This window comes from Pempheris klunzingeri, chromosome 18 (assembly GCF_042242105.1).
Source record: "Pempheris klunzingeri isolate RE-2024b chromosome 18, fPemKlu1.hap1, whole genome shotgun sequence".
Classification (NCBI taxonomy): Eukaryota; Metazoa; Chordata; class Actinopteri; order Acropomatiformes; family Pempheridae; genus Pempheris; species Pempheris klunzingeri.
The window spans coordinates 17,227,548-17,254,485 of record NC_092029.1 but is presented as its reverse complement, the minus strand read 5'-3'; the positions used below and the strand labels follow the sequence as shown (position 1 = coordinate 17,254,485).

The window sequence follows — 26,938 nt, the reverse complement described above, 5'->3', positions numbered from 1 at the left end:
TTTTTTCTCCACTTCCTTTGACATCTAGCAAATTTTCAGCTGCAGCGGTAAAATGCTGCTTACATATTGATAAATCCATATAAATAATCTATTATGTAGTGTATAGTAATAAGCTTGTCCTTTGCTACTGTAAACATATTATTCTAATTGATGCTTTTGTACTGTTTTTAAACAAGATTGTAAATGCTAGACTTATTAATTAATCATTAAGTATTACACAATCTACCAATAGAAGACAACATGCTATGTGTCTTCTATTGTGGCATACCATATTGAGATATTATATGTATTCATAACCAAGGTTAGAGTATGATGGATCATAAGCAGATAAAACATCCTTACAGTACAAGGTGCTCATGCTCTACAGCACAGTAAATACAACCCTTCATTAACCAATTCCAAATGACGTAGGAAAAACTCTTTACAACTGATTTTATAGACGGTGTGTCGTAAAACATTACATTGTATGGGGAGGAAGCAGATTGCTTGGAGGAAGTCTGAGCTGTTTCCCCTCTCTGAGACAGTTTCAGGTAATGACATTTGGGCCCTGATCTGTCTACACATACAATAGTGTTTGATGAGCGCTGTCATCACTGAACCTGAACAGGCAGCATTCAGGAGGACACATCTGCATCAGTCCCGCGTTCTTAGAACCACAAACAAACCAGCAAAATTCCACTTGCTGATGCATCCTGCCGCTCAAATCAAGCAGTAACGCAGGTCTTTCTGCTCACCCCGTGCAAAGCTCTACCCTGTTATTTGCTGCAGCTGTGGCATTCAGGAGTAATTTCAATTCCCGTCTGTTTCAGTTTTAGCTGCAGTTGTAGCACTACGAGTGCTCTTCTTTATTTACTTAGGTCTAATTCCAGACATCTGTGTTTTGTTCTGGAGGTGGGTTTCTGCATTCTGTATCTCTATTTGTTTTAACTTCGCGTTGTTCTTCAGCAGCGGTCATGGCGCTTCTGTTTCGGTGGCCTGCCACTGCTGAATAAACAAAGAGGAAACACGTGTGTGTGGTGTTTACAGACAGTGAAGAGAAAGAGAGAAAGAGAGAGAGAGAGGCAGGAAATCCAGTATTGACATCCTCAAGAAACAGCCGAGGTCTTTTCAAGGAGAGCTGTTCCCAGAATGTCAGATGTGTGGTGAAACCCAACATGAGAGCATCTGAAGGCGGTTGGGCTGTTACCCAGCTGCATCCTGACAGCTTTAATAATCTATCCTGGTTTCAGCTTTTCAGCAGCCTCTTTCAGAAGCTTTACTCCTGCTGCTCTCGCTGCCAAGAGAAAAAAGGAAGTGAAAGGAAGGTACGGTGCTGAAGCAATGAAAGACAGATAACTACTTCCTCCTGTGCAACAGCGGTTCATGACATCACCGGTCGCTGCAGTAGAGGTGCATGCCTTTCAAAAATAAACCTGTGACCCCTGTTTCTGTTAGGTGTAACCAGACAGGTTGCAAAATCCTGACGCTATATTTAGCTCCTCTGTGTTTGTGTGATTTGTGAAGCCACGGGGATCACATGACAGGTTTGTTTTCACAAGCCGATGCATATTTCAGCGCGGCTGCAGGCCGTTCGAAGCTACCCTCCGCCAGCGGCTCACAGGTAACAAGTTTCTGAGCTGCGAATGAAACACATGTGACAGCACTGGCTCACGGGGAATCTGGTGAATGTGAGTGAGAATGACTCAGTTATTCAGTGAGTGAGTCATCTGGTTTGTTAGCCTTGCCGATGGTCCATCTGTCCGTTTGCAGTTCCAGCAGGATAGTGTTGGAGCTGCATGCCCACTCGCTCACCTTCACAGAGACACACACAGAGCTGACCGCAACTTGATGTTACCGCTTAATCTATATGACTGTTTCAGCAGTCGTTAACTCATTGAGGAAGTAGTCGTGACTAATACCCACCCATGCTCTCCTCCCCCCCCAACGCCTGAAGCTCTGAGAGTTTGTACCTGTGAGCTGCAACCGCACATGCGAACCAGTGGGTAGCTACACTCAGTGAATTCACACTATCACAGACAAAGCAATGTGCAAGCAATTACAGCAACTCGATATAAACCAAGAGAGGCTGGTTACCTGGAATTCCACCATCATGGTGGGGAGTTAAATGAGCTCAGTTAATGGCAACTACTAACACATGCGTTTCTAACAACAGAGGATAAGCAGATTGATTTACACGTGCCGATTGCATTTTAAATGATAGAAATGAAATGCATGTGCATCAGCACTGAGGCTACTGTAGTTAGAGGGCAACTGACTGTAGGCTAAACCCCTCCCCTCAACACTGATAGTCCAATTATAGTTTAGCGATTAGGCTCCACAGGCCTGTCAGGCTTTGGATTTCTCCACATGTTTAAGTGGCGCCCTGGTAAAAGACTTTAAAGGACTGTGTTTTTTTAGCCCTGACAAAAGGAAGAGAGAAAGGACAAGAGCAAAATTGTAGGACTGAAACCCCCACTCCGTGAGCACCAAGATGCTGATTTAGGTTAGAATAATGTTACTGTCTTTGCTCATGTGGTTTGGGGAAGTTTAAACTCCAGCAACTTCAACCAAAAGTGTTAAACAGAGTTACATTTTCCAAACAAATATCTGGCCTTCTCTCTTGTAAAAGTGAGACATTGTGAAAATACTGCCAGTAAAAGCCAGTTCTAACCTCTGTATTGTTGTTGAGTTTGCTTTTCTATAGTCGGCATCTGAAAACGTTTGAACTCCATTTTTAGTGCAATTCAAATACAATGAAGCTAATTACCTGAACACAGATCATCATTGCCATGAATTCTTGTTTAAAATGAGTCAGCTAGAAACGTTCAAAAGTCAGCAGGAGACAATGTTTTCAACCAACGCAAGGAGTTGAGCTTTATTACCTCACTGTCATTTCAAACAAATGAGGTAGTAAATCTGCCATAGTTAGCAAAGTAAATGACATAAGTGCTTTGTGACAATGGGGAGCTCGACAGGCTTAGCAACAGTGACAGGGGTTAACATGACTGGCATTTTGGATTCTTTCCTGTGCCGGTCCTTGAATACTCTCTCGTTTGGAAATAAACTGTGCCTATAAATAATCTAGGTATTGTTCTAATTTCAAGGATTAACTGTAAAGTTGTGTAGGATGTTCATTCCTTAGACTACAGCAGGCTGAAGCTTTGTGCTTTGCCTTCTGTGTGAAGTCTTCTTGTGACCTTTGGTGTTTTTCTGAACACACATATGAATGTGACTTAAATGATGGGATGGGAATCCAAATTGATTAAACTGTACAGTACCAGTCAAAGGTTTTGGACACACCTTCACATTCAGTGGTTTTCCTTTGTTTGCATTATTTTCTACATTGCAGATTAATATTGAAGACACTAAAACTATGCAGGAACACAAACGGAATTATGTAGTAATGTAGTAGTCACCTGGAATGGTTTTCAGTTAACATCATTTCTTGCCTTTTTATGGTATTTTAGACATTAGTTGTGTTGTGCAGAGGTTGGTACACAGTTCTATACAGTGAATAGCCCTATTTGACTACTGTTCAAATCCTTATTATGGCAAGACCCACTCAACTTAATTCAAGGCACACTGACCCAGCATGGCTACCACGGCATTATGCAGCCACATCCCATCCGGTTTGAGCTTAGTGGGACCATCGTTAGCTTTCCAACAGGACAGTGACTCCAAACACACCTCCAGGCTGTGTAAGGGCTATTTGACCAATAAGGAGAGTGATGGAGTGCTGCATCACATGACCTGGCCTCCACAATCACCCGACCTAAATCCAATTGAGGTGGTTTGGGATGAGTTGGACCGCAGATTGAAGGAAAAGCAGCCAACAAGTGCTCAGCACCTCTGGGAACTCATGAAGCTGACTGAGAGAATAACAAGAGTGTGCAAAGCAGCCATCAAAGCAAAAGGTGGCTGCTTGGAAGAATCTAAAATATAAAACAAATTCTGGTACCTTCATTGGGATGTTTGTGGAAAAAAAAACAAACATTAAAAACTGTACAGACTTTGTACTTGAGGTGTACTTTTCCCAGCACACAGGCCTGGTTAGGAACACATGTACCAGTGCAGAGGGCAGTTAAGTGCCCCAACAGAAGCAAGACAGAGAGACAGCACAGACAGTGAGTGCACAAAGGGGAGGTATGTGAGCTCGCACTCGTACTGTGAGTGATAATCAGCTCTCCACACATGGTCAGAGATCAGTATGTTTCCAGCTCAGGGCCTCCCCAGTGGTGCAAGAACGAGTGGGGGACATCCAGCTGTGGATGACGCAACAGGTTGGTGAACTTTTTCATGACAACTTTCTTTCAATCTCTAGTCTACTGTTTTTCCTTTGTCTCATCAGGGTACTTCCAGATCAAAATTGTAGCAGTGCAGATGCTATTTGCACCAAAGTGTCAGCAGCCAACAATGGATGGAATAGCCAATGTATTTACACCCGGATGATTTTGTGTTTAATGTACCCAATCTTTTATATTTGTAATTCACCAAAACCATAATCTTTTCCTAAACCTAACCAAATAGATTTGGTGACAAACCTACTCTTCTCAAAAACACTTCTTTTGCTTTCCTACCTTAGAAAGGACAAGGGGTTGCTGACTCAAAAGGAGCACCCTAGCTCCTGTTGACTGTTTATACCAACCCTTATGTTTTTCCCTCGGGGAACTATAACCAAACAGCCAGCCGGCCGATCAACCGATGAATCATTTTTCTTCTTTAAAAAGATTCGTCATCAAAAACTCATGGCCTATCAAAATGGAGTCTTTACATCTAGTACACCTACTAACATACAAATAGACTAATACATGATAACAGCCTCGTCTGGAGAAATATGAGGGACATTTAAACTGATTCTGTAGCTCAGGCCAAAAAGAAATTACAGACTATTTCACAGATGCATAACCATGAATAACAAAAACCCACTGATGGTGCTTGGTGAAAAAAAAATTCATGTTAGACATGATAGGCTTAGACATTATTGCTAATGTTTTATGACCCTCATACCCGGCTTAGACAGTATTATTACTTTATTATCATAATACCTGAAGGACATGTGAAAGTGTCCTTGGGACAAACACTCTGAAAAGCCCCTCAGGAGAGCTGAGATTGTCATCTCTCTCCTGAACGTGGAGTTCTGCAAAGCAATCAGCCTGCTCCCAATGTTTCTGCCTCAATCACAATTTGTTCAAGCGCTGATTCAGTTGACTGTTCAACAATTATATTGATATTTGTAATAATGATTACTATGTAATTATTAATCAAAAATGCCAAACATGTTACTGCTGGTTTCCTCAAATGAGATTTTGATTGTTGGTTGGAAAAAATTTGCTAAACCGCCAAAAACTGAAAGAAATATTTATTAGATTAATTGTTAATGAAATAAACTGTTTCCCACTGATGTAGCTATAGTAGCGATTTGCTATTTGGTACTCTAACAGCTGTCATAGATGGTTTATAATTACAATGCTAATGGATTTCTCCTCTACATATTGTACTCAGTACATACACAAAATAGTAAAACAATGCTAATGTGCAACAACATTTTTTTGTATATTTGCATAGGCTCTAATGAATATATATTCATTAACACTTACTGTGTCTCATGTGTGAATATTCATTTGAAAATTAAATTTAGATTAAGAGCCACAGGAAGATGCGAGTCAGTGAAGAACAGGATTTCCTTAACTCCAAGGTAGCCCCTTATTTGACTGCTGCAGCGTTTGCAAGTCAAATTTCAAAAACCTTTTTATGCAGATCGTCCCACTGCAGTCACTGTAACTCACGGAACAGCTTTCATGTGAGAAAAAAAAACATCTTTAAAATGGATGAGAAAGTATTTCTATTTTACATTTCTGGGAAACCAGACGTTCATCACAGCTTTTATGGAAGAGGGCTGCAAAAGAGACCTTTTATAACAGCAAGAAGGGAAACATAAGGTGTTACACATTGTGCTCCCTGTGTTTTTGTGCAAAACCATATTCTTTGCACCACATAATGTGTGATGTGTGAGTAATGTGTGAAAGGCAAAGGCGAGGGAAGAAAAAAAAAAAAAAAAAAGATTGCTTTGTGTACTTACAGTGTTCTTCTGGCAAATTATCTCCTGAAAGACGAGAAGAGAAAAATACATTTAGAGATTTCACATTTTCTAATTTATTTCTAATTTTGTTTTGGACACTATATTACTGAGTCAAACAACAAAACAAAAGCCCAAAAACATCATACACGAGGCAGTAACGTTTTATAAAGAGGACACTGAGGTTTTGGTTGCTTGTCCTTATTACTGATGAATGTTTCTGGTTAAAAGCCGTCACACTATGGCATCACATGCACTAACAGTTGGTGCCAGTAATGCATCAGGAGTATAGAAATAAAGTAAAAGAGCACACGCTGATGTAGACGATGTAGGCTTCAAAATATTCAAAGACGGTTTTGCAAATATTTTATGAGGGAAGAAATGGATTCAACATTGTTGTTGGGCCTTAAGGCTCCAGAGTATCTTTAACTATGGATGATATACATTATGCATGACTGTAAGTGAAATGTTCTAAAAGGTAGTGCAACGTGCATCCTGTGTACTCCAATTTGTGTTTGACCTATCCTAAGAATAAAGATACTTTTCTCAGTAATTAAAAGCAGGTATTCACTTCCTGTGCAAACCAAGTAACTTAAACCCTCAGTGTGCTTCACATGAAGCGTCTGAAGCCCCTTTCTATGGAACTGGGTGGTGGTCCTACACTCTTTCCCACCTCATGCAGCTATTAGTGCAGGGTTTAAACATCTCTCTAAAAGCCTGTTTTTCATTCCTAGTGAATACAATCCAGCTCAACATCATGAATGCCTTTGAGAGAATGTCTTTCAGTGCGATGCTTTATCTGGATTTGTAAAATTCATTTCGTTCGTTTCTATGACAGTGAGCTTCGGTCTATTTTACCAATCAAGTCAACAGCCCTTTCAGCTACAAAGCATAATACACATGGGCCACATACGTTGCATTGCAAATATCTGCTGCTCACCGAGGAATGCAAAGTAATAATGAGTGATTGCACATAATCAATACGACATTACTTTGACTTTGTCATATCTAAGCTGCGATGACTTTTAGGCTATGTTACAATCTGAATCAACATGAGTTTTTTATCCTTTACGCTGGTTGTCGTGTTTCAAAATGAATTCAAATGAAGAAATCCTACAAATGTAGATAAAGAAAATAGTCAGGAGGTAGAGCAAATTTCATCTTATTGGAACATCAGCTCCCGACTCCTCCACTCAGCAGGTCAAAGTCTGCTTGAGCAAGATACTGAACCCCAAATTGTGTGAGTGTGAGTGTGTGTGTGTGTGTGTGTGTGTGTGAATGGTCAACTCCTCCTGGTGAGAAGGTTGGCATGGTAGCCTTGCCCTGAAATCAGCACAGGAATGTGTGCGTGAATGTAAAAGTGCTTTGAGTAGTTGGAAGGCCAGAAAAGCGCTACACAAGTGCAGTCTATTCACCATTCCTTATTACAACAGTGAATATACTGTAGTTGCCTAAACAGTGAGACTCCTTTCAAAAACCTGCTGTGAAAAGAAGCATGACCAGCCTGGGTGCGTTACCTACACAAAAGGCTGCTTTAAGCTCTTGCTGTACTTTGAAAAAAAAAAACTGATGCTAAAACAGAGCTCTTTAAAACAATTTAGCGGCCAGATAGAGATCAGAGGAAACTACCAGAGTGGAGTGGTCTTTTCAGGCAGGGCGAGGTGCAGTTAGCTGACTGCCCAGCCAGGCGGGCGGGCACCACGCTAAACCACAGGAAGGGAAAACTCCTATTCGCTACCAGTTTACATTAGAGCAGGAAAGAATGGCACACTTTTTTACTACTTAAAAGACAGAAATAACAGAGCTGAGAATGCTATCCTCTCCTGGCTCTATAGTACTATATGTCGACTGCAGTCACTAGCTGAGGATCCCTGTCGCCATAAAAATCCTCACAGCACACAAAGTTTAATAAAGGCCTCAGTGTTCCTCTGCTGCAGGAGTGTTAAGGTTGGGCCTCAGACTGTGAGAACTGCGTCTTGTCTGCTACGCAGGAGCTATAAGACTCACTCTGTTGTAAGGTGCTGACTCAGCCAAAACTTGTCAGGGAGATTTTTGGATTCGAGCCCACTAAAGTAGCAGTCTGGCATTTTTTTTTTTTTTCTTTTTAATCAAATTTTGTAGCTTTTACTGCAGATTACAGTGCAGTGGTGATTCAACATTGAATGTACAGTATGCACTTTATCGCTGTGAGCACTCATTGTCTCGAAGCTCTTTGCTGGATCAAATATGTTTAGAGTTTTGGGAAATTTCTAACAAATGAAAAGAGCCGGTAAGTATTTGCAAAGATCACCACCATGGATAAACATAGAAGAATTATGATTAGAAAGTTCAAACCTCAACCACAGTCTGCACTAAATGTATTCTAATAATAAAAGATAGAGGTGTTCTGGTGTCATAGTGGTTAAAAATGCACATAAGAACAACATTCCTCCACACCCTCTCTCACTCCCCATGGTTCTTGTATGTATCGGCCATCTAAAAATGATCTTTAAAATACTAATAGAAAATTTTCCTGCTCCTGTGTCTTGATTTGCATCAAAATATGAATACAGTGGTTCATGATAAAACATTTAAACTTTAAGCAACTTCCTGGACCCCCAGGAGGACTACAATCCCCCTATTCTTTGGGTCATGACCTAGCTTCCTACCAAGCTTTATGGAAATCTGTTACTGTAACATGTTTCTGAACAGGACAGAATTTAAACCTTCCTGGTGGAGGTTAAAAGTGGAAGTCTACAGACACTTGAATTGAACTTTAACCACTGAATAAAGGAAGATCCAGTGAATCACCACTTTAAGAAGTGGTTTATCACTGATGCAAAAACAGAGAGCAGACCTTTTTTAATCCACAACTAAATGAGGCCACAGCTGTCTTCCTATCTCAAACACTTTCATAAATGCATGTCCTTTCATCAAATTATTGATGCATTTCCGAGCCGCTGTGACCAAATTATATTCCTGTCAATCCCGTCCTCCCTGCCTCCTCCTAAATATATCCTTCAATCACCACGCTCGTGGTTGTTTGCTTCATGCGTTAAAGTGATGAGGGCAGGATTGTCCTGGTTTCTGCTCATGGTGACAGCCTACCTGTAGAGACTGGAGGGAGTCGGAGTTAGTGTCGCAGTACAGGATGATGTTGTTGGCCATGCTGAAGCTCTCTCGGACTCCCAGGTGGTAGAAGAGCGAGGGCTGGCGGAAGGCATCCGTCATCTCCACAACAGCTATGTCTGATGGCGAGAGGTACAGATATTATGTTAGGTGTGATTTGTTTCCTACCAGGCCCACAAATGAAAATACTATAAAAAAGGTATTCATTAAGGAATTTTTCACCTCTGTGCCAACTGTATGTGTACCGTCTAATTCTTTAAATTACAGGCCAGTCAGATTCTTCACTGCCAAACAGGGCAAATCATTTCTTTATGGACCTCTTTGTGCATCATGGCTTTGTCACACTCAAATGGGGAAAACCAAAATTGTTGGTACAAAGTTGAAAGTGGTGGGAGTGGAACAAAGGGGCCTTGCTCCAACCATGAGAAACAGCCCAAAATCAAAAATATGTGGACAGGGGTATGAAAATACAAATGGTCTGTTTTAAATTACCATTAAATTTCACCATTTGTGTGCTACAAGTGATACATTCTAACAGAGAATCTAGTTATGTTTTGTTTTCTTTAAAAAAAACAAGTGTGTTAAATCAGTGAAATTTTGATTGAAGTTCTTTTAGCAATCTGCTTTAGAATCAATTCAGGTTAAGTGCTTCTTCTTCAACTCGACCTTCGTTAAAGCAACAAGGACTGATCTTTGTTGTTCTGGGGGAGAGAGAGAGAGACACAGCTCTGATGTCAGAGGTTAATGGACAGATATACCTACACAAACACATTATGTGTATGTGTCAGTATTACTAACTACAGGTTGGTGAACAGGTGATGTTCACAACAGCTTTGACTGCTGTCCCTCAAAAACGATTCTGGGTCATTAACACAACCTCATGGAATTAAAAAGACACATTAACCAACAACAAACCCAACATTCTGGCATGTTAATCCACCATCCAATGCATCAACATCATCCAAACATAAACATCATGCAAACACAAATACAAACATCATCCAAACGTAAACACAAGCATCATCCAAACATAAACACAAACGTAAACATCACCCAATCGTAAACATCCTCCAAACATAAACACAAACATCCTCCAAACATGAACATCATCCAATCATAAACATCCTCCAAACATAAACATCACCCAATCATAAACATCCTTCAAACATGAACATCATCCAATCATAAACACAAGCATCATCTAATCATAAACAATAACATAATATAAACATAAACAATAACATCCTCCAAATATAAACAAAACATCATCCAAACATAAACATCACCCAATTATAAACATCCTTCAAACATGAACATCATCCAATTATAAACACAAGTATCATCTAATCATAAACAAAAATATTATCCAAACATAAACAAACATGATCATCCCACAAAAATCACTCTAGGAGATATCCTAGATCCTAGATAAAACACAAAAACACAGCCCACTAAGCAAGAGGCAAAAATTCAAACAAGCAGCCAAAACCACATGTGCAACCATTAGTACCAAAGCACTGTTTATTTGATCGGATTTGATGAGTCTATTGTCAGAAATAGATTTGGTGTCAGAGAGACAAGTGGAGGTAATTCAGAGAAACACTCTTGAGAACAGAACATTTCACTCAATAGAGGCGCTATGACCCACCTTTTCAACCCTGTCAGTGCATGTAAATACACTCAATAAGACACCGAGTCCAGCTGGACCCAAGCATATGATCTGGATCAATAGGTCAATATGAGTAAATATTGCCAAGTGTCACTCAAGCCAGCAGTGACAATTTCCCAACCAAGAGTTGTGTGCTTATACTAGCATAACAGACCGCTGTGTAACCACAGAGCTCATTCATACTGGAGGTGTGTACAGTGAACTGCACCATAACATACATATGACCTTGCCAACAGTTTAAAATCCCTACATTCTTGCATTTAAAGGGCAGTTTGATTGGTATGTGGCATTAAACACACTCACAGGTGTAGAATAAGTATGACAGTTTTATGGATGCACACATACAGTATAAGGTGTGGTGGTACACGCTGTCCCTGAGGCTGCCCCGCGCCACTGATAATAACAAAAACAAATCAGCCCTGTGGCTGCACTCCAGTAATGACAGAGAAGCTCAGAGAGTCATAGAGATAACACCGCACCCTGGTTTTTCATCTGTTTCCAACTATCCACCTCTCTGTGTCAACAAACACATTACATGGAGCTTAAGAGCAGAGAATCTCTCATCCAACCGACCCAGTCTTTTACCCCTAATGGGTCGTTTCAAGCTTGCGACCATTAGAGCTGGTGGACTACTATTGGAACAAATAGGGCAATGTAAGCTCTATAAGTAAGTCAGATAATAGGTTGCTCTATTCTTACTGATGGTGCAGGAGTGTCTGATTGCCTCTGCGTAGTGGTCTAGAACAGGAGAATCACGTTATCTGCCGCTGTCAGTGTACTGTCCATTTTGCCCTTGACAAACAGAACAAACAGTGAAGCAATACATCGGCAGAGTAACAAGGAAGCATGACGAGTGAGAAATAGGCCGAGGTTTTCGACAGCTTTCTTTAGAAAAGCAACAGTTGCGAGAATGGAAACGTATTTTCTATTGCAATCGCCTTTATGCTCGGAATTGTTCAATGACTGTGGGTAATGTGAAAGGTCTTGCTCGCAGTGACAAACTCATAGAAAATGATCACATCTCAGCTCTGTGGAGCATTTTTACCATCACGTTGTTTTGGTTTTGCAGCTTTCAGCTTTACTGTTCACTGATTCACTCTCACCGCTCTCGTCAGCATTATTATCAGGCAGCTGCTTTCAACGACAAGAAAAAAAAAAAACTTGATTATTCCGCTGTACACTACCTCCCCTGCATCAAACAACAGATAATAAAAGTTAGGACCTAGATGGTGAACACATAGTGTAGCAGCAAGCAGCTAAAGAGCAAAATAATTCCAGGAGTTAGCAAAAACCAAAACTGAACTAAAAGGAGAGTGAAGATTATTAGGTGTACAGAAGCACAGCACCAAATGAATGCTCATGTTGCTACGTGTTGAATGTGTAAATATGCAAAAAACCATAATGGGGTATGTTGATTTTGCATTTTTGGCTCGTTTCACTGCAAAAGATTCTAGTAATGCGGCTTTAAAACAGCATGCACTCATCAAAACTATGTAACATCAGTGGAATGCAACACCAAAATAGGGAAAGAAAACCACATTTAATTCAGAACATTCAATCTATTTTAAAGCAGATCACAGCAGTCAAAGCTTCCAACACTACGAAAGCCATCAGAACAAATTACTCAAAGCAACCATGTGAATGCTCACAATCTGAATGCACAGTTAACATCAAACAGTCACTTTATATTTTTAGTGGCTTCGTGGCTGCGTGCCAACACAACACTGCAGAGTGAAGCCCATTCTCAGTGAGAGCCTTTCTCAGTGATGAGGCACCAAGCAGCTCTTCGCGCTCATCATCAGCATATGCAAATTCAAGAGTGGGTACTTGTTGCTGGCCTCAGAAGTTCTCATCATCAACCCGTTTGGCCATGCAAGATTTGAATAAAAAAAAAAAATCTATCAATGACATCATCCTAATTGTGCACAACAATCGGACTCATTGAATGTTTTGACGTCTCCCGTGTCATTAATAGCCCAAACCGTGACTGACCGACTTGAACTGGAACATTTCATTGGCCTGATCTTACGAGAGCATGTCTAATCTTACTACAAACCTTAGAAATCCTGAGCATACAGAGAATTAAAGGCTGCAGCTATTCTGTGCTCTCACTTTATGTACACAAGGTGCAACTGAATGTCAACATCCAGACAGCACAGGCTGGCTGATGAATAAAAGATAGGCTTGTTTCATTTCTCTTCTGGCAGGAGACCCCATCAATATTACATCTCAACTAGACGTTGATGCAAACGGGCTAATAAAAAGCAAAAGGGTTGCACACAGCTGTATCTTCTCACAAGCGACTTGGGTGGGGTAATTTAGTGTAACTGTGCTTCGAAAGCTCACCTGCTTCACAGGGATACATCTGAGCCAAGGAAAATGTTTGCTGTCATGGGGAGGGCTAACATAGGTGATGAATACGGAATGCAAACGACTGTGTGCACATACGGTATGAAAAAAAAAGGGAAAGACACAAGTGAGTCTTGTTCTGCCAGGAGAGCTGAGAGGACCAATCAGTTCTCATGAGTGCTTTGTACTCATAACAAAGCCCCTGAGAGCTGACAACACTTGACTAGTGGCGCATGATGTCGTCAGTGTGTGTTTCAGTCTGGATGCTCACGTACTGAACAATAATATTAGAATACTAGAAAAGAACAACTTGTCCCAGAATTTAGCAAGACCTGAATATATTGTTAGCCACACAGGACCAGAACCACTTTCACACTCAATCTCTTTTACAACAAAGACAGATTTTTGGCCTTCAAGCCTTTTAGCAGTTGTGGTGTAAGCAGCCAATTCTTATCTGTGTCCATACATCGGCAGTCACTGATTCATTTTAAGCTATGCTAGTTGTATAGATTTATGCGATTTAGGCGACGTGGGCCTTTTCTGCTCATGGTTCCCAGAGGATAAACCATAATTACTGTGGTGATCCCCAGACTTTCACTCTAGCTCCACCATAAGTTTGACATTTGTGGTTTTTCATTTAATCATCAGTTTAATTTAATTATATTTTGACATCCCCCCTCCCCTTTGGTTTATCCCAAAATACTTTAAATTTACTGAACTCAGCTGAACTTTGTGTTTGTGTGCCAACTAGTGTGCTAACATACTCAACTACGGTGGTGAACTTTAGACCTGTTAATTATCAGCATTTATCTCAAAGCACCATTGAGCCAAAGTAAATCCTCATAGAGCTACTGGGCAGTAGGCAGTTTGAGGGGGGACAAAGGGGATGACATTCCCCTTCTTAACATCTCCAAATGCATCCCCCTTGTTAGGTACATAAGTACACTTACGAGAACTGCTTTTCGCACACATTTTCCCACCAAGATGGTGGAAGCAGAAACTGCTTCACACTTTAAAGCACTGAAGACATGTTGTGAAATACACCCTAACAAAATGTCACACTTCTTCAGTAATGAAAAGGTATGTGCAAAATGTGTTTTGTCTTCTGCCGGGAGCCTTCTGGTAGGCTTCTTGCCACATTAAGAGGAATAATCCTGAATTCATGGAGACAAACAGCACAGAAACGGCATAGCATCTGAATGTTACTGGATGGCATTCAAATGTCTTGATTTCTTACCAATGCAATATCTCAGCTGAGTGAATGCCAATGTAACAGCAGACCTGCCAACATAGTGTTGACAGAAGGCTACGTAAAGCCAGTGGTGGAGTAACTTGAGTCATCCAGCCACCCTTTTAATAGGTCCTGCCACCTGATCCCATGTGCTCAACTCAGCTGTTGTTGTAGTCATCCCAATCCCCTGAAATCAGTAATAAACCCAAATCTATCTACACCAGGGAGAGATAAGGCAAAATGGAAAAAAACAAGACCAAAACATGAATAGTGATGCCCTGATAATCCTGCTACACCTCCTACGGCTGGACCTGCTACTGTTGACTAAAACTAAATTGATTCCCTCGCCTACTGCTCATAGCAGAGGAGGAAAAATAATTCAATACTCTTGCACACTGTTTTGGCTTTCATCAGCAAACGGCCTGCAGCCGCAGGTTCCTCAGACCCAGCGGTGCCTCTGGGGGGGGGGAGAAGGAGGGAGGAGAGGTGGGGAGAGAGGCAAAGGATGATGAGCAGCTAGGTGAGTAGAGAGCTGCATGAATTTGCTGGGAATTGTTCTGGTTTTTCCTCTTCATAGATCCTTCTCAGCCCTCCCCTGAGTGCCTCCACCAGTTACATGTGCTCCTTTTGGAGGGGGTGGGGATCAGCTCAATATTATAATCGCAGCAGGATCTAAATGGAACTGGGGACTGCTCAAGTGGATATGGATTATATCAGCAGCTCAAAGTGTCTTTTGTCTGTCTCTCCTGTGCTTGGGGCCAAACGGAGAGCATACATTTGGACACAAAGAAATCTATTTTAATGAGTGTGGGCTGTTGAGAAATGTAAACAGTCGCTCCCAAATATAAAACAACACTGAAACTGTGTGCATCATCTGCACGATATCCCTACAGCTACATACAGTGTAGACCACTGAATAATACAGAACGACTTTATAGTCCACCAGAGTGGATGAAGGTTTTTAATTATTGATTAAGATGAGAGAAGTTCCTTCCTGACATTGGCAACATATCTGTGATCAAATATTCTAACCTCAAGGTTCACTTACTTTTTTTGTTTTCACAAGACCTTTTGACCTTGTCATAAAACCAGCTTCAGCTTACGCTGAGTGACGACACCTGAGCAAGCACCATCACTGAAGAGGGCTGCGAGGTGCAGTCAAAAGCGCAGGAAAAAAGGTTAGTAAGGGTACCATAAGTTTAGAAAATTATATAAATAAAATAGCAAAAAATGGCCCGCACTAGATTCCACAACCCAAGGTGATACATCATCAAATAGCTTGAAAAAGATCTATTTACTATAATAAAACATATCATTCAAAGGCTTGAAGTTGCTCAGGTGTCTAAAGAAGGATATGTGTCAAAAACCCTGGGTCGTATCGTTTATTCTGATTAAAATAAAGAAGACTGAATTAAACTGAAATGATTGTGCCCAACCAACAGTCCATCTAAGAATTAAAGCAGCAGTTGGAAACTTCTTGAAAATATCTTTTTGTCATATTTGCTGAAACTGTCACTAAATAGTACATGAGACATAAAAAAACAAAACAACCCAGCTTCCTTTGGCTCCTCCTTGTGCTCCCAATGTCATTTGCAAGAATCCTTCGTGCCTGGAAGAAAACAACCAATCAGAGAAGGAGCAGTCTCTAATGCAGTGTCACTCATGCAGCACAGCCCCCAGAGGGGGAGGGGAGGAGCCTGAAGTTTTTCTTTCAAATTTGATGGTGCATAAATCCTGCAGCTGATTTTTTGAAGTAAATAATTGTTCTTGAGGTGTTTAATTAAATGTTTCAACCAGATTTTCTACTGGTGCCTTTCAACATTTAGCCTCCTATTTAGGTAAAACGACTATATAAATCTTTAAAAAAAATAGAATTGTCAATAAAACTCAAAATATTGTCCAAATAAATATGTATGCATTTCAAACATACATACATCATCAACAAGTTTCATATTTAGCTACACAACAGATGAGTTTTTTGAGTTTTTTTTAACACTATACCACTATATTGTTCTCACAGGGCCAGAGCATGTTTAATAAAATCTGTTTTTCCTAGCAGGGTAAGGGAAGGTAGGTAAAATGTTTGCATGTGTAGGTATGTGCCCTTAGTTTGGCCTAACAACACATATTTGTGAAAATGTCAGTGCGCTGCAATGCTAAAGGCACTGTAATTACATTGTGACAGTGTTATTTACATCGGCCACTCAGGGGCCAGCTGTAAAGGCCTGCAGTTTTATTGTGTTTGAGTATGTAGGAACAGGAACAGGAACAGGAACAGGTACAGTAGGTAAATAAAGCCCTCATTACAACCAATTACATAACATCTACACATAAGATGTTGTAACCATGGTGATTCGGCAAGGAAACGGCAGTATAAGATGTGAGTGAAACGGTCAGCGTGCTGCCGTTGAGGTTTTTCCACGTATCGGAGGGAAAGAGGCACAGAGTGGAACAGAGTGCAGCGGGAGGATTTCCCTGGAGCTTCTCCCACACCGAGGGCTGAAAGACACTGTGGAATTACTGTCTCCGAGCTCCATCGGAAATCATATCCCACACTCTAGAGCTCTTTTTCCCCTTCCCTAAAAAGGAGCCTACGAGACTAGAATGACTTTTCTAGTATACAAAAATAATCTAAAGCATTTGCAAAGCCAGTTTTTATATTGTAGTGTATTTTCATTGTTTATATCTACGTTTTGATTCGACTAACGCCTTTGCTGCCTTTTGCTGCTACTTTACTGATATTGCTAAGGTCTATCAGTAGAAGATTAACCTCCCCTTATAATTTCACCAAGGTCACTGTGAATCCTTGTGAATGTGCTAGTAGAGAATGAGATACAACCAAAATCAGTGTCAGTAGTGGTGACGCAAATACTCAAGGTTTGAGAGTTGACTTAAAACAAGAGAGTGAAGATATTGAAGTCTGAAGCTTTGACCTTCCTTGGCTTACTGTATGCTTACTTGTGACTTGATGTGAACTTCCTCTAAAGGACTTGAATCAGCTCTGCAGGATAACATCTTGGCTTTCATCAATGAAAATCTTACTAAATTGCAAGTTTTAGTAAGTTCTTTTGGAAGAGGGTTTTGTTCAAAGCATGCCAGGTACAGATCATCAGATTTTTTATAAGACGACACATCAACTTATTCTGGAAATGTCAAACTCTCAGGGACAAGCAGTGCAACGTTCCAGGTAGCAACAAGGTGGTGCATGTTTATCCCTGAGGGAGACTCATTGGATTACTCAGGCGGAATGACATTTTTACTGTTGCCATTTTATTTTTTCAATTTGCTTCTTGATCGTGTCAACTGCTCCTTCCCAAAACTTTCCCCCAAACTTAAATGCATTCAGGTGGGCCCGGAACAAAACACATATCTTGATGCACATACATGACACCGGCAAGTGAAAGGCAGAGTGGAGACGGTCTCTTGAAGTGGTCAAACATCTATAATGAATTCTAAATCAGGTTGAGCACCATTTGAAGCCAAAAAGCCACACAAAGTATAAACAGCCAGTGGAGACATTCTCCCAAAAATATAACCCTGGGAATGGAAGAAAAAGCACCATACAAGTCTTTCAACTGAGCATTTATGTCTACAAATACATCTGTACTCCCAGAGGACAATACAGGAAATAGTAGACAATGGTTATTCTGTAATTTAGATGCCCAGTACAGCAGTGTGGTTAATGCTCCCTTTATTTTTAGGCCTAAGTGTGCTTGAAAGAAATGACCCCTGGCCCTGAAAACACCACGACGCAGGAAATGAGACCAACCTCTCAGTGGCACCAGTTGCACCGTTCTCCAGGCAGACTGTCCCTCTGTACCTCTGCTCCTTTTTGTTGCCTTTTCACACACTGAGAGATTTGACAAACTGCTCTGCCATGGTCCCCAAGGGGCAAGAGAGCTGAGAACAGACTGTGAATTCATCCTTAGCTGACAAGCATGCTGGGAGAAACCCGTGCTGCTCTGCAAGTTGCCCCGACTTGCCTGCTTGATTTACTGCCTCCTTGTTCTTTTTCGGTGAAACAAGAGGGGTTTTGTGTTTATGCCAAGCAAACAATGCTTCAACCTTATCTCAATTACTTCACACGATAGGATTGAGCAACTAAGTGGATTAGATCAGAGTTCTCCATCTGACACATCACACACCAGCATTAAAGGTTACTGCAAATTGTGTCAGATATCAGTGCTGACGTTTTGAAGGATTGTTTGACCTCCGGACACCACAAAAGGGTGGATGAATGGCCTCCGCATAGTTTGGTGTTCCCCTAAGCTTTTCGCTAGCATTTCCAGCACAGATTTTTGAAGAATGTAATCCGGTGAAATATCTCAGCATCTCCTGGGTTTAACATGATTCGTTCAAAGTTAATGTTACTGTCCAAAGGGGTGTTGGCAGCCTACAGCAGAGCAGCCACATATGAGCAGAAAAAAAAAGGAGGGAACTCTACTGATGTGTAAACTTACAGAGCACTTCAACAAACTTCCCTACAACTCGTAGTTTATGTAGTAAAATGAAATGAGTGATGAAACTAGTTTTTTCGCCACCACCTAAAGAAGATTTTTTTTCCCCCTTCCCAGAAGCACCCAAGTTTTACTTTCATCAAGCACACAGTTTTGCACCCACGTCACTCTGTGACATTTGCGGTGAATGTGCAGGATCAAAACACTGAAACAAGTTGAAAGTTGAATATGCGAGAACAGCATTGTCACCTCTGCAAACTGGAGGCTGGTTGCATTTTTATTAGCTGCCGTACAGTGCATGCAAACAAAAAGGATGATTGGGAACTTGTTGCATTCAGCTCCTCTTGTGCATATCACTGTACGTTACTGCTCGACCTATACGTTTCCCAGCTGGGTGCCCGTACAGGTAGAGCCCCGGACTGCTCACTGGTACCTTAGCTCTGTAGAATCGTTGATATGAGTCACTCTCTCTTACCCTCCACTGCTTTCTACAAGAGGCTGGCTACCGGCTCCCGGTGCCTCTCACCTCAAACGAACCTCTGATAAGACCTGAAAGGGACCTTTGATACGCCGCGCCTCCACCTCCTGTCATTTTTCTGAGGAGCACTTAAGAGATTTACCCTGGGGTTTATCCAACAGTGTACTGCACTTACAACATGCTCGGTGTACATGAAGAATGCCCTCTTAACAAACTGTTTGATGTTGAAATACTGCATATAGAGATGAAGGGGATTAGTTATTAGTCTGCTGGACATGCAAAGATGTCAAAGCAAAAAAACCTGACGTGACGCCACATTTTAGCTGTTAGCGTCTACACTGTACTTCCTGCTGAGAAATATTGGCATGTATCAGCATGAAAAGCTAAAACTTTTCCTCACTACCGCTGTGGTTCTGTCAACAGTCTTCCTCTCCCACCGAGGTAAAGTCACTTCTCCCCAGACGCCAGAGAGTGACCTGTGGACTAATTCTTTCTGACCTTGTGGTCTCTAACCTCGAGCAGCCGAGTACGCAGAGTAAACAGGAGGGAGGATAAACAACTTAGCAGAGGGCCAGCTGATGGGATTTCAGAGCAGTCGGGCAGCTGGGTGTACAATCTTATGCTGGTGAATCCCCAACAAGAACCTGCCAGCTGAAGCCCGGCGGTGTTGACACTGAACATAGGACCTGTCTGACTGTGGAACTAGCGTTTAGATTTTAGAGATCTGCCCAGTTTTAAGTCTTTTATCAAGCACAAATACAGAATTCCTTATTCCAACCTCACAAATCTGAGCATTTGTGCTTTCTGTGCGTGCAAATTCAATATCTTTAGAATGTAGGTTGCACAAAATGAAGCAATTTAAAAATCTAATCTTTGGCTACCTGGCATTTTATATACTTTTGACACTTTATGGATGAAACAATGCATTGACTTAATAAGATAAACGATAATTGATTAATAGATAATGGAAATAACAATTAGTTTCAGCCCTAAGCAGTATAGCCTACAGCAGGGGGGAAAACACTTCACTTTTGCTTTCAGTTCTTGGATTCAAACCTGCTCAAATTTGCTTCTATAATGACGCAAATGTAACAGTTGAACAGTCGAGGGCCACAGCTGGCAAAACAGACATATCGTGCCTGTGTGAAAATGCGTTTGCTGTAGTGGCCTTCACCTCAGAACTCAGCAATGTGCTCCTGTCAGCCTCCTCCATATTACAAAAAGATGAAAAAAAAAAAAAAACACACACACACACACACACACAAGTGCACGACCCAAAAACAATTTATGAGTTGTGTCTGTGTTGCTGGCAGAGCGGTGAGCGGTGGAGTCGTGCTCTCAGCGCAAAACAAGAGGTAAGCAAACACTCAGACTGAGGCAAAGCTGCTTTCAAAGTGCTCAGGAATTGTTCAATAACCCACTGTGCTCTCTGTAAATTTCACAGTAATGCAGCGTAACGATCAACTGGAGAGATAAAGCTGTGCATACCACAGCTATGACCCAACACCCTCCGTATTGGCAAGTCAATACAGGTGAAGCGGCCAAAGTCTTTGCAATCGGTCGCTGATCATTTGCTGCATCAACTTCTTTAACATAATGAAACAGGGTATTGAGTCGCTGCTGAGATTCCCTGCCGCACACATTAAAACCCAGAGCATTGCGCCCATCTCAGAACAGATTTCTTTTTCATATTTCAAGAGAAAGAGAAGTTTGTTGTTGGTTTGGCTGGATATGCTTCTTGCAGCAGCAGAACATCAATATGCAACAGTGTGAATGGCCATTTTGTCATCGCTCTTTAATTCAGTCTGACATTAACTTCTGGCGAGCTGCTTTATACTCAGGAGAGAGCGGTTGCATTCGCAGTGGCTAGGAGCAATTAGTTTGGCAGTCATCGTGTCCAATGAAGTAATACAGTTTGTCATTTGAAACATACTGAGCAAGGCCGCTTAACTGATTGATGTACGTTTTGCGCTGCAAGTCGCACAGCCATCAATCAAAACCTCTCCGCTCTATCGAGGTGATCAGGGGACAAACAGCTATAAGCACTGAATCCTCCTGACTCATTATCTCAAGTACCAGATGGGCCACTTAAAGAATTTAGTTTTTTAATCTGAGGAGGCAAAAACATCCCTGAGCAAAAGCCTTACACAGCACACAGCGCGGTCCTGATTTCAGAGCGGTTATTCAAGGAAGTCAATTCAATTCCCAGTAGCCGCAGCAAACTGCGACGACATCCATATTTGTTGGCCTATTTATTCGGGTACTTTGAATTGTTTGGAACCCGGGACGGGCGCCCTTAGATTACATCAGCATCATTATTCCCGCATACAAAAGCTATTGATCGGTTTGGTTATATCTTCAACCATGAAAACAGCCATTCACAAGACCTTTGAATCGCAGGATGACGATTCAGAAATCTGGAATCCAGCTAATAGAAATGTAGCTGTGAGGGGTTTATTGTCCCTCTGCGGCTGAGATAAGGCCGGTTCAACAGGAGCACACAGTAAACCATTGTGCACGTTGCACAGCCACGTAATGCATGCATTCAATAGACAGATGTTAGTTTAGGGGGGGGGGGGGTTACAGTTAGGCCTGGGTACACTAACACAGCAGCTTACAATGAGTCAGCTGAGATGGAGGAGTGAACCAGCAGCTTGCAAGTGTATCGATCTTAGCTGCTGCTTTTTGTGTGACCTAGAAAAAAACAACCTCTTTGAGACCACTGGAGGCACTCAGTGCAGAAAAAAGTGAATAATCAGCATGCGGAATAAGAGTGGGTATTTGCTTCTTCACTGATCATCACCACTAGACTGCTGCTGCAACTATACCACATGTACTAAGTCCTAGGCAGGGCTGCCATGGACACACCACTCATCTTCATTTACTTTCACAACATTCAGTTCAGCCATATTTCTGAGTAGAAATACAGTATGTCATTCAACTAATGGTTCCTCTGCGACAGCTGACAGTTGTGAGAGTAACATGATGTATTTTTGGTTGTCTGTCAAGGCACTAGTACTAAGAATCCTACTGGCAGACATGTTTTTTTGTTGGTATATTTAGAGATTAGCAACCAAAGAGACACATTTGGGAATAGATTTTCACAATGTGACCGCTGCTATGACCCACGTCCACAATCCAAAAACAGACTTCATTGCATTTTCAGAGCGTTGCAGACAGATGAGGTAACGACTACCACTGTTTGTGTACTGCGTTTTTTTTCTGCCTTGTGTTTTATATTCAGCAGATATTCATTACTGTGTCTGAAAGGCCTCTAAGCCGATATGGGTCTGCGACAAAAACTCAAATAGTGTGACATGAGTTTAGTTGTGCTATAACAATTAGTCAATTTATTAGTTTTAGTTGATCTGCAGAAAAAAGACTATTTAGATTATCAATTAATTGAGCCATTTTTCAAGATTCTTGTTCCAGGTTTTTTTTGTGTTTTATTATTTTAAATGGAATATTTGTGAGTTTTGGATTGTTGTCTGGACAAAACAGGAAAATACGATATGATTGATCAGTTTCTTGTGACAATAAACAGATAAAAAAACTTAAATAACAGAGGAAAAGAATTATTTGCAGCCGTGCCGTTAACCAAATGCCCTCTTTTATGCTGATGGTTTCTTTTCTTTTCATGACTGAAACCGGGACATTTATCCATTTCATTTTTATTCACCACAACAAAGTTCTCTCACTGCTCTCAGTCAATAACATGTGATCACGCTGTGAGTAACACAGGCTGAGACACCTGAGCTCCAAGTTCAAACTGCACCTGATCAATATGACTTCAGACCCGAAGTCTGACTCCAGGAACAGAAATCAATAGCTGGACTGTGAGGAACAAGATACGCTTATGGTCAGATATGGTTCATCACCGTTGTTGGCAAAGGTTTGCATCTACATCCCCCCCCCCCCCCAACACTTCCTGCACCCAAAGCCTTGACAATCAGCCTCTGCCATCTCTCAGCCAAATGTCCTCTTTGTCCACGGTATCATGTGAGGAGGACAGGGAGCCACAAACATGCAGTCTGCCTCTGAGCTCATTGTTTAAAGCTTTTTGTTGTCTGGCCTTCATCTGTGCTACACACTTGTGCAGGAAGAGGATGGAGCAGTGTGTGTTTGAACAGATACAGCAGCGCATTTCTGGGAAAATGCCTCTGACCTCCCATGTGAATTATGAGAAAATTCCACTGCAGTTCAGAGGAAGACAAGCAAATGGAAAAAAAAAAAAAAAAAGAGGAGTTGATGTGTTTGCACAACTAATAACGTGATGTTATGACAGGCAACAAGCCTGTATACAACTGGCTGCTTTCACCGCTGCGCTCTGGACCCCGATGGTTTGATGTGGGTAAAATAAAAACTTCACCACTACGTTTTAGTTTAGAATCAATCAGCCTATTTTAACATTCATTTGAATATTCAACTCCAACTTTTCTGCTTCCCATCATGATTTGCCTCTGACACTCCTGTAGTATTTTACCTCAGCAAGGTTATTTCCTGGTTATCAAAACGTCATTTGTGTTCCATCCCTGTAAGCAACGATTCAGTGATCTCAGTTACAACGATTAATCAATTAGTCAAATGTCAAAGAGGAGTGAAAAAGTGCCCTATCAGAGTTTCTCGGAGCCCAATATGTTACTGCTTGCTTTACGCAACAAACAGCTCTAAAGCCAAAGATAATCCATGTACGATAATAGATGACAGAAACACAGAAAAACTTTACATTTGAGAAGTTGAAGCTGATTAATCGATTACCAGATTAGTTGCTGATTGATTTTCTACCAATTGTTTCTGCTCTGAACTAAGCTACATGTGGTTGAAAAAGTAAAGTTTTCTTCTCCTGTGGTTACATTTTCTTGATCTTCACAGATCAGTTGCATGCCGTTAACTCGTTCTGGGTTGCCAGGTTGTGGCAGGACTTTGACGTCCTCCAGCATCACTGAAGCTCTTTAGTTCATTATGAGCGTGACCCCAACACACTGTTTGACGACTGACCTTCTGGGAAAGAGCTGCAGGCCGTCACAACCAAAATTAATTTATTAACGACATTTACAACTGCAGACTTGATTACCATCTATTGAAGGTTCCTTACATTTATGACCGTACACTTGGTGGATTATTACAAAGTGAGAAACTGTTGACTTCTACTGAATGGCTTAATAAATGACTCAACAGCAAGGAGACTGTTCACAACCTGGCAACCCCAAAGTTCTTCTAAGTACTGGCTCCTAACTGTAGTAAATTATACAATAACCTGGACTAATGACCAGGCTTTTAAACCCTTTGTGAAAGGTGACTAACATATCGTTCATGGTCTGAAATATAGTCATTGAATTTAGCCCCGTTACAACCTTGACGTCATTTGACTTCCAAATCACAAAAAACAGGACTTTCTGGTAAATTCTGTTCCCGTCACCACTTCTGCTGCCATAATATTGCGTATTCAGGATGTTAATGCTTTTAGACTTGCTCAGAAAACAAAGTAGACCAAAAGATTTCTGATTTTTAGATAAAAGTCCTCCCAAATATTTTTTTTTAATCATTTTTTTTAGCAATGTGCTTACAATGAATGGAGTAATCGGTTGTAGGTATTTTCCTATGGCGCTGTTCTTTAAAAGGCTTTGTGGTGCTTATGAGCAGCCATAGGCATCTGGGCTAGTGTAGTTTTATCCCTGCAGTATCAGCTGAACAAATCCTGATACCAAATATCTGAGTGAAATGCAAACACTGGCTGCTGTTCCTGGCTCCTGAACACGCTGGCCAGACCTGTGCAGTACGTTTACAGCTGCTTTTTATTTGACCACAACTCCCTGAAAGCTCTGCTTTCCAAGCAGTTTTTTTCAGTGTTTATTGTGCAACTGAACATTTCCAGTAGGATTAGGAGCCAACTACTACACATACAGTATGAATAAGAGGAGGGAAAGTGCTTTCAGTCAGAGGGTTCAAGTTTGTTTCTCTGCTCGTAGATTCCAGTGGAAAGTCCAGCCTCATCGCTCAACCCATGACACTCGGGCACAATACTGACGGCGCACAATGGAAGGGGGAAACTATGCGTGGGGGGGAAAATATAACCATCACCCCCACATTTGTGGAGCAAATTAATAAACCCCAATGATGCTCTTTTGCTCAATGACTCCCAGCTTTGCTCAGCACGGTGTGGAAATAACTTGTGAAGGCTGCAGCCCTCAAGCCCTGACATGCAGAGCTGTGTGTTGTGATTGTGGAGCCCAGAGCAACCTGTCCTGCGTGCAGTTTCCAAGAAAGACGTGATGCAGCAAGGCCTCGACCTTTGACCCCTGACAAACAGCCTGGAAGCATTCCTGTGCAGTGTCATCCTGAAGGAGGCTAATCGCACTTCAGGGGTGACTGACTCTGACTGCGGACTATTGATCTTAAAAGTTTAATCATTATAATGGAGAGCAAAGATTAAGTTAAACCCTGTGACATGCATTTAGAGGATTGATCTAAAAATCCCAACAGGCAGCGTTTAGGGCGAAGACTGACAGCGAGGATGAGGTATTTATTTGTATTCCTTCATGTGAACCGATGGGGGCAGTTTGGGAAGTTCTTGGATGTTAGAGGTTTCCTCCAGTCGACTCACCTGCATTGTAGAAGCTGTCCAGCACCGTGGTCTCCCCAAAGTCCAGTTTACCAAAGTTGACGGTCTCCAGCTTGCTGCCCACCGTCTCGCAGGCGTCCTTCAGACACTGCAGGGCCATGCTCTCCGCGTTATTCGGCTGGCTCGCCTCTCCGTTCACCACATAAGCCACCGTCACCGGCCTGCTTTTGCACGACTTCCCCGTGGAGAGCAAACCCCCGCCGTCCATCGGACAGCTCCCGGCGGTCGGGCTGAGCCCCCCGCCGCCGATCACCGAGTCCTGCCAGAAAGTCCCGGCTGCGGGGATACCGGAGGCGGCCCCGCCTCCGCCACCGCCGCCGCCGCTGGTGGTGCTTTCACCGCTGAAGCTCTCTCTGCCGGGACAAACACCAAAGCAGGGCACCGGCAGGGATATCCCGTCCTGCTCTTGACTCATCTTGTTTCAAGTGTCACTCACTGTCTTAAAGTGTGCGTTGAGATGAGCGTCTTCTCCACCAGTCCTCCATGGGGAGCCAGCGTTACGCGCGGCGGTTACCCACGGAGCCTCTGCACAGGCACGACGTGCAGCCTCGCTCAGGCAAACAGTGTGTCAGAGGCAGAGGTGCAGCTACACACCATGCTGCATGTTTGCTGTCGATTGCACGCTCAGATGAGCGCTCGATAACGCCGATGGAGACCGCAGGTTGGCCGAAGTCACGACACCGATCCGAGGAGGGGAAAAAACAGAAGAGGAAAAGCCTCTAAATCCGCGCATTCCTTCTCAGCTCTCACAACAAACCCACATACTTCCCAAAGTTGAGCGACGCCGCCGGCAGCAGCGCAGCAACGCCCACAGGAACCAGGGACGTGACAGCAGGTCGAAGTTAGGCGCAGCTGAAGCCGCTGGTCATCCCTCAGAAGAGAAAGCACAGTGCGCACGCATCGACGCTCTCTCATGTGCAGGCAGACCCTGCCCAGTTTCCACTGTTATCTTCCAGTCCAGGCTCACGC

At 42.1% G+C, this 26,938-nt stretch overlaps 1 protein-coding gene across 2 annotated transcripts in view; it reads right to left on the bottom strand.

The window, feature by feature from the left end:
* Nucleotides 1–26,590, bottom strand: part of map3k5 (mitogen-activated protein kinase kinase kinase 5) — a 63,407-nt gene extending 36,817 nt beyond the window's left edge. For both annotated transcript variants that reach the window (XM_070849006.1, XM_070849007.1), the window contains exons 1-3: nucleotides 25,952–26,590; nucleotides 9,143–9,282; nucleotides 6,059–6,082 (exon numbers count right to left, since the gene is read on the bottom strand). In XM_070849006.1, the coding sequence (XP_070705107.1) occupies nucleotides 6,059–6,082; nucleotides 9,143–9,282; nucleotides 25,952–26,384 (597 nt within the window). In that variant the 5' untranslated portion in view covers nucleotides 26,385–26,590. The remainder of the gene's footprint in view (nucleotides 1–6,058; nucleotides 6,083–9,142; nucleotides 9,283–25,951) is intronic.
* Between the last annotated feature and the right edge of the window lie 348 nt (nucleotides 26,591–26,938).